This window comes from Camelina sativa, chromosome 17, assembly GCF_030686135.1.
Source record: "Camelina sativa cultivar CO46 ecotype springtype chromosome 17, ASM3068613v1".
NCBI classification, from domain to species: Eukaryota; Viridiplantae; Streptophyta; class Magnoliopsida; order Brassicales; family Brassicaceae; genus Camelina; species Camelina sativa.
In genome coordinates this window covers 17,017,165-17,030,446 of record NC_141896.1, presented here as the reverse complement: position 1 = coordinate 17,030,446, position 13,282 = coordinate 17,017,165, and the positions used below count along the sequence as shown (strand labels likewise).

The 13,282-nt window shown below is 37.1% G+C and overlaps 3 protein-coding genes and 3 pseudogenes across 6 annotated transcripts; 5 read left to right on the top strand and 1 right to left on the bottom strand.

The window, feature by feature from the left end:
* Nucleotides 1-216: 216 nt before the first annotated feature.
* On the top strand, nucleotides 217-1,730 carry LOC104759434 (putative F-box protein At4g17200 pseudogene; annotated as a pseudogene). The gene has a single exon (XR_015587648.1). The product of XR_015587648.1 is annotated as a putative F-box protein At4g17200 pseudogene (transcript).
* On the top strand, nucleotides 285-800 carry LOC147923901 (F-box/kelch-repeat protein At1g24800 pseudogene; annotated as a pseudogene).
* A 1,088-nt stretch (nucleotides 1,731-2,818) lies between the features above and the next one.
* LOC109129888 (uncharacterized) lies at nucleotides 2,819-4,234 on the top strand. Its single transcript, XM_087494074.1, has one exon. The coding sequence runs from the start codon at nucleotides 3,833-3,835 to the stop codon at nucleotides 4,214-4,216; it is 384 nt and encodes a 127-aa protein (XP_087350200.1). The 5' UTR covers nucleotides 2,819-3,832; the 3' UTR covers nucleotides 4,217-4,234.
* An 825-nt stretch (nucleotides 4,235-5,059) lies between these two features.
* LOC104759433 (F-box/kelch-repeat protein At1g24800 pseudogene) lies at nucleotides 5,060-6,378 on the top strand (annotated as a pseudogene).
* An 854-nt stretch (nucleotides 6,379-7,232) lies between these two features.
* LOC104756930 (putative phospholipid-transporting ATPase 12) lies at nucleotides 7,233-12,633 on the top strand. 3 transcript variants are annotated; one of them, XM_087494388.1, is made up of 12 exons: nucleotides 7,233-7,498; nucleotides 7,769-8,205; nucleotides 8,431-9,776; nucleotides 9,859-9,969; nucleotides 10,044-10,320; nucleotides 10,409-10,497; nucleotides 10,600-10,708; nucleotides 10,809-11,018; nucleotides 11,102-11,227; nucleotides 11,300-11,398; nucleotides 11,499-11,690; nucleotides 11,781-12,633. In XM_087494388.1, exons 2-12 carry the CDS (start codon nucleotides 7,801-7,803, stop codon nucleotides 12,369-12,371), a joined length of 3,555 nt encoding a protein of 1,184 aa, XP_087350514.1. In that variant the 5' UTR covers nucleotides 7,233-7,498; nucleotides 7,769-7,800; the 3' UTR covers nucleotides 12,372-12,633. The 3 variants fall into 3 exon arrangements, with proteins under 3 accessions (XP_087350514.1, XP_087350512.1, XP_087350513.1); XM_087494386.1 differs by having other exon boundaries at nucleotides 7,765-8,205; XM_087494387.1 differs by having other exon boundaries at nucleotides 7,485-7,643; nucleotides 7,765-8,205.
* Nucleotides 12,634-12,811: 178 nt separating this feature from the next.
* LOC147923900 (uncharacterized) lies at nucleotides 12,812-13,165 on the bottom strand. Its single transcript, XM_087496566.1, has one exon. It carries the CDS (start codon nucleotides 13,163-13,165, stop codon nucleotides 12,812-12,814), a length of 354 nt encoding a protein of 117 aa, XP_087352692.1.
* Between the last annotated feature and the right edge of the window lie 117 nt (nucleotides 13,166-13,282).

The window sequence follows — 13,282 nt, the reverse complement described above, 5'->3', positions numbered from 1 at the left end:
AGCTGTCCTCTACCACATACAAAAATATAAAAAATACTATATAATATTGTTACCAAAGATTTTTCTAAAAAAACATATTGAATAAATTTTTCACATAGGAAAAGGAAAAGAGTATGTTTTTACGAAAAAGAAAAGAGAAAAAAAAAGGAAGGAAAGAACGTACGTGACATATATATTTCGTAATTAATTGTATGTGTAAAAAAAATACGTATAGAGAGAGAAGAGTAAAAGAGAGAAAGCCCTAATTAATATTGTCCAGCGTCGATCTGCCGAGAGTTGGAAGAATGACGAAGAGGATGTGCCAACTTCCACCGAAACTGGTTGGGGAGAACATACTCACAAGGATTCCGATAACATCTCTGAGAGCAGTGCGATCCACTTGCAAATTATGGAACGATTTAACCAATGATTGGATTTTGGGTAAAGCAGCGGTGACAAGGCAGCAGTTTTTAGGGTTCATGACGATGGATTCCAAGGTTTTCTCAGTTCGTTTCCATCTCTGCCGCAAGGACAAGGACGACGAAGACGAGTTGTTTGATCTATCTATAAAGCAGGTAGATCTACTTAATCAAGTTGATATATCCAAAGTCATTCAATGCGATGGCTTAGTCCTATGCGTCGCCAAGGACCACTCGAGACTCGTGGTGTGGAACCCGTACTTGGGGCAAACAAATTGGATAGCACCAAGAACAAGTTTGCATAATAACAACCGCCGTAACCACAAAATCTTGAGGTTTGTGGATTATCCTAGAGAACGCCTTCTCAATCACGAAATATACGACTTGAGCTCTGACTCATAGAGGGTTCTCGATGTCACTCCCGACTGGGAAATACAGTTTTATCAACGCAGCGTGTCGTTGAAGGGAAATTCTTACTTTTTTGCTCAAGAGAAATTAGATTTTGGTCGAAATTTAATGATCATAAGAGAGATTGAAGATTTTTTAATTTGTTTTGATTTTACAAGAGAGAGATTTGGACCACGTCTGCCTCTTCCGTTTCACTCTTATGTCGAAGAAACTGTGACCCTCTCTTGTGTTAGAGACGAACAGCTCGCTGTGCTATACCAGCGGTTGCATCCAATTACATTGGAGATTTGGGTTACGACTAAGATTGAGCCCAATGCGGTGTCATGGAGCAAATTTTTGAACGTGGATATGAGACCACTCACTGGCTTCCAGTTTGGCGTTGAAGCTGGGAGCTTCTTCATTGACGAGGAGGAGAAAGTCGTTGTGGTTTTCGATGTAAAGGAAACATACCTCCAACCCACCAAGACCTTTGAGTACCACCATACAGCTTTCATCATTGGAGATGATGGGTACTTTAAATCCGTGAGTTTCCGAGAATCTCCAGATTTCGGGAAACCTGACAAGACCGGGCAGTTTCTTTGTCCACCACTTGTGTGCTCTTTGTCTTATGGTCCAAGTTTAGTGCAAATCAACCTACCGGGCAAAAGAAAAGAAACAGATGATTAATTAATTATTATTACCTTGTTCAAGTTTACTAATCTTTTTCAAGTTTCTAGCATTTGTAACTTCCCTTTCAATTGAAAGGACACTATGGCTCTGATTGGAACATGAATTGTTGAAGTTGAGTTGCAAAGATTATTATAATTTGTTATGGACTTAACTCAAGGTTTATTCAAAAATGTTACCAATCAAGAACAAAACTAAATTTTTTGAAGTTGAGTTTGAATAATCATGTATTCATGTGTTATGGTTGATGTACAAGTTTGAGGTATATCCTTTGTAAAATTGTTAACTTAAAAGATTATTCAACATCATGGAAATTTTCATGAGTTAGGATGTGGTAAGTTGAGTTAGCTATTTTTTTTAATTAAAAAAATGAAAATACAGTTATGTAAAACAATTTTTTTTGTTTAATTCATATATCAATAAAAATAAATTTTTCTTTTTTTAATTTTATTTAATAACTTCTTTATTAGTTATTTTGAATTTCTTATACTTTGCCAATTTTTTTTTTATCATTTGAAATCAAATTAGGCATAGATCTAAATATCATAAGATTGTAAATATTATGAAATGCATGTAGTTATTTTTATTAATATATTATAATTTTTTATTAATATTTTTTTATTAATATATATATATATATTTTATAATCTTATTAAATGTATTCACTAATACTTTTTAATAATCATAATTATTAATCATTTTTAATTAAATAATACAAACTGTAACATCTACCACAAAAGTGTCATTAGTCATATTTTTATAGCAATTCATTACATCAAACTGCTATTTTTACCACATAATATAATGAACTGTAGTTGCACCATCCTCAAGCAAAGCATAACATGGGGGGTGGGAGGGGGAAATTCTTTGGTTTTTTTTTTCCGACATTTCTAGTAATAAGCCCAACAAAAGGCCCAAACGTAATACGTTGGGGTGAAACAACTAGTTTGTTGTTTATATGTGAAATTCAAATTTTATTAGGTATTGCATGATGAAATTTCAAATTTTAAATTTTATATGTGAAATTCAAATTTTATTAGGTATTGCATGATGAAATTTCAAATTTTAAATTTTATATGTGAAATTCAAATTTTATTAGGTATTGAATGATGAAATTTCAAATTTTAAAATTTATTAGGTATTGTTTATATTCAGTTTTCTTGTCCACCACTTGTGTGCTCTTTGTCTTATTCTCTAAGTTTAGTGCAAATCAACCTACCGGGCAAAAGAAAAAAACCAGATGATTAATTATTATTTTTTTTGACCTTAGATGATTAATTAATTATTATTACCTTGTTCAAGTTTACTAATCTTTTTCAAGTTTTTAGCATTTGTAACTTCTCGTTCAATTGAAAAGACACTATTATGAATTGTTGTTGCACCATTCTCAAGCAAACATGACATGGGTTATCAGTTCTGATCAGTGCCGGGCATGAGGCTAAGTAAGGCAAGCTTGCGGACGTAAATATATTAAGTAAATAACTGGCCGTGAAAATGTCAAAGTACCTTAGTAGTCTAGTGGTTAAAGTGCCTGAGAATCACTTATAGGTTCATTGATCGATTCTTATATCGTGCAGTTGAAAATAAATTTTGGTTTTTTTAAAAACTAACCAGCCTTATAAGTTAAGTAAACTTGGTCAACCCGTGTCTTGTGCTTTGTCTGATTAGCTGAAATATGTCTGCCTCGCTTTGTTCTTTGTGGTTTCTATCCAGTATAGAAAGAGACTTTGGTTGAGTTTGTCTGTACGTTCCTGATAGTTTAGCTTAAATTTCTTTCTCCTCTTCATCAGATTCCTCGCTAAAATCACTGTATTCTAGACGTCTTTGTATCTATATCTGCTTTAGCCTTTTTCTGTGAAGATTTGTCATCTTCACTAACCGGCCAAAATAAACAACATGCACATGGTTAATGTCAATGAATGAAATATAGGACATAAAAAGCTGATCGAAAAGATTCTTAATTAAACATAAAATAGAAAAAAGACTAATTAATTACGTTTTATTAGCACAGATAAATTCAAGTTGTATTAGTACATTTAACGCCAATATCTGAATAAACGTGATGATCATGAGATCTCGTAGAAGTATAGAAGTTAATTCATCAGAGCTTGCAGCCTTGCTAGTAGCAGGAGCATAGGTTTCTATTTACATAAAATTAGAGGTAACTAGGGACCCGTTTGAAATTCATATATACATGATAAACAAAATCAACAGCTAGTAAATAAACAACACTAGCTAATTAAGCGAATAGAAAACCAAAAGTTATTAGAATTAAGTATGAGAACAAATTGGCCACCTTCCCATCTTTATAAGGATGAACAAATTGGTTACCTACAAGGGATCGGCTAGCTTCCTGGGGAATGCAAATTCCAAACAACTGCTGTTTCTGTTCTACCTATGTTGAATCCAGGGAGCACCTCCTGCTTAGATGTGTGTTCAGTGAACAGGTATGGGCTCTCATTCAAGACAGACTTCACCTTTCACCACACTCTTTTCATACCTGGGATGCCCTCATCGCCTGGACAAGGATAAAATATGCTACTGCTCCAGCAACCCTTCGGAAACTGGTGGCCCAGGCAGCGATCTATCATCTCTGGAAACAGAGAAACCACCTCCTCCATAATCAGGTTTCGATCCCTCCCGAGTTAATATTCAAGGATATAGACAGGGAGATTAGAAACACCATAACTGCGAGAAATCACAGGAAGCACTTCCGTAATTTGATGATCCTTTGGATTCGCTAGTATCCAACGTTGCATATGTATCTCTTGTTTTTTATTTCTTTTTTGGCAAGGCTACATTGTAGTAGGTTAAACTTTTGTAAAACCTCACCTCTTCATTTTTTAATGATATTCACATTCCTATAAAAAAAAAAAAGAATCATTAGCCGCAGGTTTAACTGTGGTAGCTTAGCTTCTTGGTTATTTTACACATTACCAAACACACAAATAAGTGTCCGTATTTGAAACACAGAAGAAAGAGTCAGAAATACTTCGTACATCATCAAAGTCATCTTTTGAGGTCACAACAAGATCAGCTGCTTCAACCTGAAAAAATCGAAACACAAACAAAATTGTTACATTTGTAGAACAAACAGGAACAGCTAGCTGCGTAAGGAGAAGCTAGAATGAAGAAGAGAGTAACAAAGGAGAAGCTAGAAGTTTACTTTGGTGGTGCCATTGGACAATTTTAGGAGAAAAGAGAAGGCGATGATTTGTTTTTGAAGGAGCAAGAACAGAGAATTTTAATCTATCGTAAGGATCGAAGATGTATTTCTTGCCAAGAACCGGCGAAATAATGAAGGATCCATGGTTGCATCGAATATATTTTTGTTTTTCTTTCTCTTTTTGATGTCAAAAAAATTGTTTTCTTTTACTCGAAAACCGAACAAGGATTATGGCACGTTACAAAAATATGCAACAATATTATCAAAGGAAAAAGGAAAGGGACAAGAACTCACATATTTTGTCTATATAAAAGAAAAACCCTAGTATCCAGTTTGCAGCGTGTTGGTCTTTATGTATACAACAAACATGAGTAAAAGGCAAAACCCTAATTTGTACAATTACAGCTTTTTGTTGAAAAGAATGACGATGATATGCGATCTTCCGCCGGAATTGGTAGGGAAGATATTCACCAAGATTCCGATAACATCTCTGGGAGCAGTCCGATCCACTTGCAAATTATGGAACGCTTTATCCAAAGAGTGGGTTTTGGGTGAAGCAGCGGCAAGGCAGCAGTGTGTGGGGTTCATGACGAATGAGTCTAAGGTCTGTTCATTAAGAATCGATGTTCAAGGAATCCGCAAGGGAGAGGACGAGTTGGTGGATCCATCTGTAAATCAGGTAGATATATTCAATCAAGTCGAAATATCTAAAGTCTTTCACTGCAACGGCTTGTTGTTATGCGTCGTCAAGGACAAGTCTAGGCTCGTGGTGTGGAACCCTTATCTGGGACAAACAAGGTGGATCGCACCAAGAACAAAGTTCCACAGAGATGACATGTACGCTCTAGGATATGACAAGAACAACCGTAACCACAAGATCTTGAGGTTTTTGGATGATAAATATAAAAACCTTGTTGAGTACGAAATCTACGACTTGAGCTCTAATTCATGGAAGGTTCTCAAGGTCACTTCCGACTGGGAAATAGAGTTTTGTCAAGGCGTGTCTGCCAAGGGAAATACCTACTTTGATGCTTTAGAAGCGGCTGGAGATGGACTCAAACATATCTTGTTTTGTTTTGATTTCACAAGAGAGAGCCTTGTACCGCGTCTGCCTTTTCCGTGTGATGAAGATGAAGAGCCTTGCTGTTATGATGAAGTGACAGTGGTTCTCTCATGTGTTCGAGAAGAGCAGCTCGCTGTGCTATATCAGATGCATTATAAGGAAAAATTGGAGATTTGGGTTACCATTATGATTGAGCCCAACGCTTTGTCTTGGAGCAAGTTTTTAATAGTGGATTTAAGCCAACACATTACCCTTGATGCTCGGTTTAACGAGGGAGTTGGAGCCTTCTTCATTGACGTGGAAGAGAACGTCGCTGTGTTTTCCGGTTTACACGATCTTATACCCTCAAAGACCGCTGAATACCCCATAGCATTTATCAGTGGACGAGTTGGATACTTAAAAACTGTGAGTTTCAGAGGGAGTCCCAGTATGGAGGAACCTGTCGTGTACTCTTCTTCTTATCTTCCAAGTTTAGTGCAAATACAACCAACCATGACCACGCAAAAAGAAGAAAAGAGATGATGAAATTGTTTGTTTACTCCAATCTATCAGATATATTGATTTCGTTTCTATTTATCATCTACATGAAAGACATATGTTTTTGTTTTTTTTATGTTGTTTTTAATTAGCTCTCGTTCTTTTAATTGTGCTAGCTAGTCACTTATGTTGAGTCGTAGACTCATCACTATACCACAACTGAGAAGTGCATGCGCACCTTCCACAAGCAAGCATGACAGTACATAGTTTATTATATTTATCGGTTCTGTTACATGAACCATTGATTAAAAACCTTTTTTTTTGTTTTGTTTAGTTTTGTTCATATGTGCGCTTTTATTAAACTCTTGATTTTGTTTTTAAACGTTCTTGGCATGATTGATTTCATTCTTCTTCACACGCATCTCCAATTTTATTCGAAAACAAAAAAGTTTTTTTATTATTGGAAAACTGATGATTTGCTTATTGATCTTTTATGCAAGAAAAATATTGACATTAAAGGAGGAAATAATTACATTATAGAAACAAAATCTTCTTTTACATAAGGTCAACCAACCAATCACGAAATTTTCAAAAAAGTCTAATAAATATTCTTAGGGGGGTGTATTCAAACCATGATTTTGGAGAATTTGATGGGATTTAGAAAATTTAGAATTTTGATAGATTTTAGGGAATTTCATATGATTTTCTGTAAAATTCTTTCAAATCCCACCTAAAACCATGGGATTTGGATTTCTGTATTTTTAACTAAACAAATCCTCCAGAATCCTCCGGAATCCTAAAAATTATTAAAATCATAATCCACAAAACTGTTTTGAATAACAGTGGATTTTAAAGTAGATTTTTAAATCATCTGTTCAATAACAAGAGATTTTAATGGATTTTAAAGTAGATTTTTAAATCATCAGTTCAATAACAGTATATTTTAATAGACTTTTTAAAATCCATGATTGAATAACATAGAATTTGTAAATTCACACAAATCACTTAAAATGTCAAGTTGAATACACCCCCTTAATTTCCAATATTTTAAGTTGATGCATTAAAAAAACCCCAAGACTTTTTGTTCATGCATTTAAAACCCAACCCAACCCAGTTTCCAAATTAAGAGATTACAGATTGAAATCTTTCAGATTCTTTACCCTTTTCTCTTCAGATTTCTTTCTATAATTTCCACAAAATCTCATCTTTAGATATATCCTTTGTCTGTCTCTTCACCAGATTTTTTCCGAGAAATTTCTCGGGAAATGAAAAGGTCAAGAAGAGACTCATAAACTACGAGGTCGTCGAATACAATCAAAGGTATCATTGTCTCTTCTTCTCCTTCTTCTCTCTTTGTCCATTTCCCCTAAAGTTTTATCCTTTTAACAATTTTGTTCTCTGGGTACCTCTGTTTTCACATGTTACCGTCATTTCATAGCCAAAAAAAATCCCAACTTTATTCAGTGTAATGCTCTTGAGACGCTGCAAAATTTGGCCTTTCTTGCTCCTATTCAATCGACATTACTTTAATATAATTTCAGGGTTTTAGAGATTCTGAAAGTCTGATTCTTTTTTTTTTTACACAGTCAGGTGTTGAATTGAGAGAGAGAGAGAGACACACAATGGCAGCAGGAAGTGGAAGGAGACGCAAAAGGAAGATACTGTTGAGCAAGCTTCTCACGTTGACAGGTGCTAAAGCTTGTTTCAAGCCAGACCATTCGAAAATTGGACGATCTGGTTTCTCTCGTGTGGTTTTCTGTAACCAGCCTGATTCCCCTGAAGCTGAATCAAGAATTTACTGTGACAACTATGTTCGGACTACCAAGTACACTCTCACCACTTTCCTCCCTAAATCTTTGTTTGAGCAGTTCAGGAGAGTTGCCAATTTCTACTTCCTTGTTGTTGGGATCTTGTCTTTTACTCCTCTCGCGCCTTATACCGCTGTAAGCGCCATTGTTCCGCTTACTTTCGTCATCCTAGCTACTATGTTTAAAGAGGGTGTAGAAGATTGGCGCCGGAAACAACAGGTACTTATGGGTTGTTGATTGATTAGAGTTGGATTAGATGATCTTAATAGGATGCTGTGTGTCTATAAATTGTTTGTTTTCTTGTTCCGAATCTGTAGTTCTATGTTGGATTAAGCTACATAGTTCATAACTGGGGATAGTTGTATTGCTTTTGCATTAGGTTGGATCACCTTCATTTATCATTTGTATATCTTTCTCATCATCTGGAAATTTCCATGCTTTTAGGATATTGAGGTGAATAACAGAAAAGTTAGAGCGCACGTAGGCAATGGGAATTTCGATCTTAAGGAATGGAAGACACTAAGAGTTGGAGATATATTGAAGGTAGAGAAAAACGAGTTTTTTCCGGCAGACCTTGTCCTGCTTTCTTCTAGCTACGAGGATGCTGTTTGCTATGTAGAGACAATGAACCTTGACGGTGAAACAAATCTGAAACTTAAACAAGGACTAGAAGTAACATTGTCATTGCGCGAGGAGCTCAATTTCAGGGACTTTGAGGCTTTTATCAAATGTGAAGACCCGAATGCTAACTTGTACTCATTTATTGGTACTATGGAGCTCAAGGGAGCAAAGTACCCTCTCTCACCACAGCAGCTTCTTCTGAGGGGATCAAAACTCAGGAACACAGACTATATCTATGGGGTTGTTATCTTCACAGGACCTGATACAAAAGTTGTCCAGAATTCAACAGAGCCTCCGTCTAAGAGAAGCATGATCGAGAGGAAGATGGATAAGATTATTTACCTGATGTTCCTTATGGTGATTTCATTAGCTTTTTTTGGTTCGATTTTATTTGGAATATCAACGAGAGAAGATTTCCAGAATGGCGTAATGAAAAGATGGTATCTGAAACCGGATGATTCAACCATCTTCTTTGACCCGAAGAGGGTGCATATGGCTGCAATGTTTCACTTTCTAACGGCGCTAATGTTAAACAGTTATTTTATTCCTATATCCTTGTATGTCTCAATAGAGATTGTCAAGGTTCTTCAGAGTGTCTTCATCAATCGGGATATCCATATGTATTATGAGGAAGCTGACAAACCAGCACATGCACGTACTTCCAATCTGAATGAAGAACTTGGGCAAGTGGGTACAATTCTTTCAGATAAGACGGGAACATTGACTTGTAACTCCATGGAGTTCATCAAGTGTTCTATTGCTGGGACAGCCTATGGACGTGGTGTAACAGAGGTGGAGATGGCTATGGATAGGAGAAAAGGTTCTGCTTTGGGGAATCAGAGCAATGGAATTAGTACCGAGGATGTTGTTGCTGCAGAACCGGCTGTGAAAGGATTCAACTTTAGAGATGAAAGGATAATGGATGGAAAGTGGGTCACAGAAACGCATGCTGATGTCATTCAGAAATTCTTCCAATTATTGGCAGTATGCCATACAGTTATACCTGAAGTGGATGAAGATACAGGAAAGGTCTCCTACGAGGCTGAATCACCGGACGAGGCAGCATTTGTTATTGCAGCAAGGGAGCTTGGGTTTGAATTTTTCACTCGAACTCAAACAACAATATCCGTCAGAGAGCTAGACCCGGTGACTGGGGAACGAATTGAAAGGTCGGTTCTTCTTCTCTCATTTATTGTATACCATCACAAGCTTCTGTCCCTTTCTGGATTTAGTGAAAGTGTTCCCTTGCAGGTTGTATAAAGTCCTGAACGTTCTTGAATTCAGTAGCTCAAGGAAAAGGATGTCAGTAATAGTGCAGGATCAAGATGGCAAACTGCTTTTACTTTGTAAAGGGGCAGACAGGTATGGATCCCGACTTTAGAAATTCAGATATAAATCTCTTTTCGAACTTAGTTTCAACTTCGTTTATTGTCCAGTGTCATGTTTGAAAGACTTTCCGAAAGCGGTAGAAAGTATGAAAAGGAAACCCGGGACCATGTGAACGAGTATGCTGATGCTGGATTGAGAACTTTGATACTTGCCTATCGTGAACTCGACGAGAATGAATATGAGGTGTTCACTGAGAGAATCAGTGAAGCCAAGAATTCAGTTAGTGCTGATCGAGAAGCACTGATAGATGAAGTAACAGAGAAGATTGAGAGAAACTTGGTTCTTCTTGGAGCTACTGCTGTTGAGGATAAACTTCAAAATGGGGTAAAGCTAATTTATAGATTGGTGAGTTTTACAGAGGCGAACAAGAATATTGAAAGTATTTTCTCTCTTTCTCTTTCCTTTCATTCAGGTCCCTGATTGCATTGATAAGCTTGCTCAAGCAGGAATTAAGATTTGGGTTTTGACTGGAGACAAGATGGAGACTGCTATCAATATTGGGTATTGATTTCTGGGTACAACCAGATTATGTTTACTCTTGAGCCTTGTGCATACAATCTTAATCACTCTCTGAACCCACCTGTGCATGTGTATCTTTGACAGCTTCGCTTGTAGTTTGCTCAGACGAGACATGAAGCAGATCATAATTAACTTGGAGACCCCTGAAATCCAGCAGTTGGAAAAATCCGGAGAAAAAGATGCCATTGCAGAGGTAGTACAAAGTTTTTGGAACACTGATATGATGGGGATGGATTAGTATTACTACTAGTGATTATGTAGATGAACGAATCCATTTGGCTATTTTTTTGCAGGCTTTAAAAGAAAATGTACTGTATCAGATAACTAGTGGAAAGGCTCAGCTGAAAGCGTCTGGTGGAAACTCTAAGGCTCTTGCTTTAATCATTGATGGAAAATCACTTGCTTATGCATTGGAGGAAGATATGAAAGGCATCTTCCTTGAGCTGGCCATTGGCTGTGCTTCAGTGATTTGCTGCCGTTCATCACCAAAACAGAAGGCACTGGTCAGTTCTTACTTTATCTTCCATCACAATTGTCATATACTTAGCTTCTGTTCCTAGGTTTTTTCATGACTCATATTACATAGGTAACAAGACTAGTCAAAACTGGAAGCGGTCAGACTACACTGGCAATTGGTGATGGCGCAAATGATGTTGGAATGCTTCAGGAAGCAGATATAGGAGTTGGGATCAGCGGCGTGGAAGGAATGCAGGTTCGATAAAAGAATAACAAACAACTATTTTCAGCTTTTATTGGTTCTTTACTAATCCTTATAATTTTCCAGGCTGTAATGTCCAGCGACATTGCCATTGCTCAATTCAGATATCTGGAGCGCTTGTTACTGGTCCATGGACACTGGTGTTACAGACGGATCTCAAAAATGGTACAAGTCTAACCTACAAATTTAGATTGACGCTGATCTTCAGTCTCACTTTCCTTTACTATGACTAGTTTTCTCAATATTTGTCTGTTCTTATATGCAGATTTGTTATTTCTTCTACAAGAACATTACATTTGGTTTCACTCTCTTCTTATATGAGGCATACACATCATTTTCAGCGACACCGGCTTACAATGACTGGTATCTATCTCTTTATAGCGTCTTTTTCACGTCTCTTCCTGTAATATGTTTGGGCATCTTCGACCAGGATGTATCTGCACCATTTTGTCTCAAGGTATAGTCATTCAAATCAAAACAGCTGCTTAATCTTTCACCAGTCAAGTAGAATTTCTTTACCAAAGTCTTGCTTTGTTTGCTGTCACAGTTCCCCGTATTGTACCAAGAAGGTGTACAGAATCTCCTTTTTAGTTGGCGCCGAATACTCAGTTGGATGTCCCATGGCTTCTGCAGTGCAATTATCATTTTCTTTCTTTGCAAAAGCTCTCTTGAATCTCAAGCTTTCAACCACGAAGGGAAAACAGCAGGGAGAGATATTCTAGGGGGAACAATGTACACATGTGTGGTGTGGGTTGTGAGTTTGCAGATGGTATTGACGATCAGTTACTTCACACTGATCCAACATCTCGTCATTTGGGGATCTGTTGGTTTATGGTACATTTTCCTGATGGTGTACGGATCCCTTCCAATAAGAGTATCTAAAGATGCCTATATGGTCTTTCTTGAAGCTCTTGCGCCTGCACCTTCTTACTGGATCACCACTCTCTTTGTAGTGCTGTCGACAATGATGCCTTACTTCATATTCTCTGCTGTTCAGATGAGGTTTTTCCCAATGTCTCATGGAACCATACAGCTGCTTAGATACGAGGATCAATGCAGCAACTCTGGGAACTTTGAAATGGAGAGGCAGAGATCAGCAAGGCCATTGGTCATGAGTTCTTATCAGCCAGAATCTTGACAGCTAATGGACGAATACTGATATTTATCTCCTCAGATTATTTGGGTTTTAGTCTCTTTGCAGGATGTAAATAAGACCATGAAAATTATATACTGGAGGATTAAGAAGTGGTTTGTATAGCATAGAGGCACTATGAAAACAGAGGCTATTTAACTGGTTTGTATAGCATAGAGGTGTAAATTCTGATTCCTGCATCCTTGTCAGGTAAAAACAATGACCAAAGAAACATCTAATTATTAGAAAGCAGTGGACGATTATACATGAGTTAGATAAGTGCAGATAAAGGATATACAATACAACCTTTGTCTTTGTTACATTTCTCTTCTACTGATGTTTTGAGAAATGAGACCTGATTTGGTGTGCCTCCTTAACGCTTATTTTCTGGATTCTTGATTAAATTAACACAACGGATGCAGACGAGCAAATAATAATTTATGTTGCTATTTGAAATCGATAACGTCAGAAAATTCTTCGTGGCGCCAGAAGCTTCCAAACAAGATCCCTTTGCTCATCGACAGTTCCTGCAACATTCCTTCAATATCTTCGAAGCAATATGATCCAGATGAGCCTTCTTCAAAGTCAAACCCGTTGCAAGAACAATGCTCCTCTTTGACGTCCTCCATTGTTGGTTGCAAGGTTTTCTGAGATCTTCTCTTCACAAACTTCTTCATCTTCTTGGCAAGCTTACATGGGATCTTGAAGAAGACGAAGACACTGACTTGTAAGACAAGGCACTGGCAGCAGCATGACAGGACAACACAGTCTGCTGCAAATGCACCACAATCTTCTTCCATCACTCTGATATGCACAAAAACTACAAGGTTACAGAGATGATATAGATATACAGAAATATTATAGAAATCACATGGGGTTTGAGACATATTTACCGGCATATTTAGGAATCTTGGACG

Excerpts from the sequence above, each read along its gene's own strand:
- LOC109129888 (XM_087494074.1), top strand. The coding sequence starts at position 3,833 with ATGCAAATTCCAAACAACTGCTGTTTCTGTTCTACCTATGTTGAATCC.
- LOC104756930 (XM_087494388.1), top strand. The coding sequence starts at position 7,801 with ATGGCAGCAGGAAGTGGAAGGAGACGCAAAAGGAAGATACTGTTGAGC. Across the intron at positions 9,777-9,858 it reads ACTGGGGAACGAATTGAAAG|GTTGTATAAAGTCCTGAACG; the intron begins GTCGGTTCTTCT and ends GTTCCCTTGCAG. Across the intron at positions 10,709-10,808 it reads AAAAAGATGCCATTGCAGAG|GCTTTAAAAGAAAATGTACT; the intron begins GTAGTACAAAGT and ends ATTTTTTTGCAG.
- LOC147923900 (XM_087496566.1), bottom strand. The coding sequence starts at position 13,165 with ATGGAAGAAGATTGTGGTGCATTTGCAGCAGACTGTGTTGTCCTGTCA.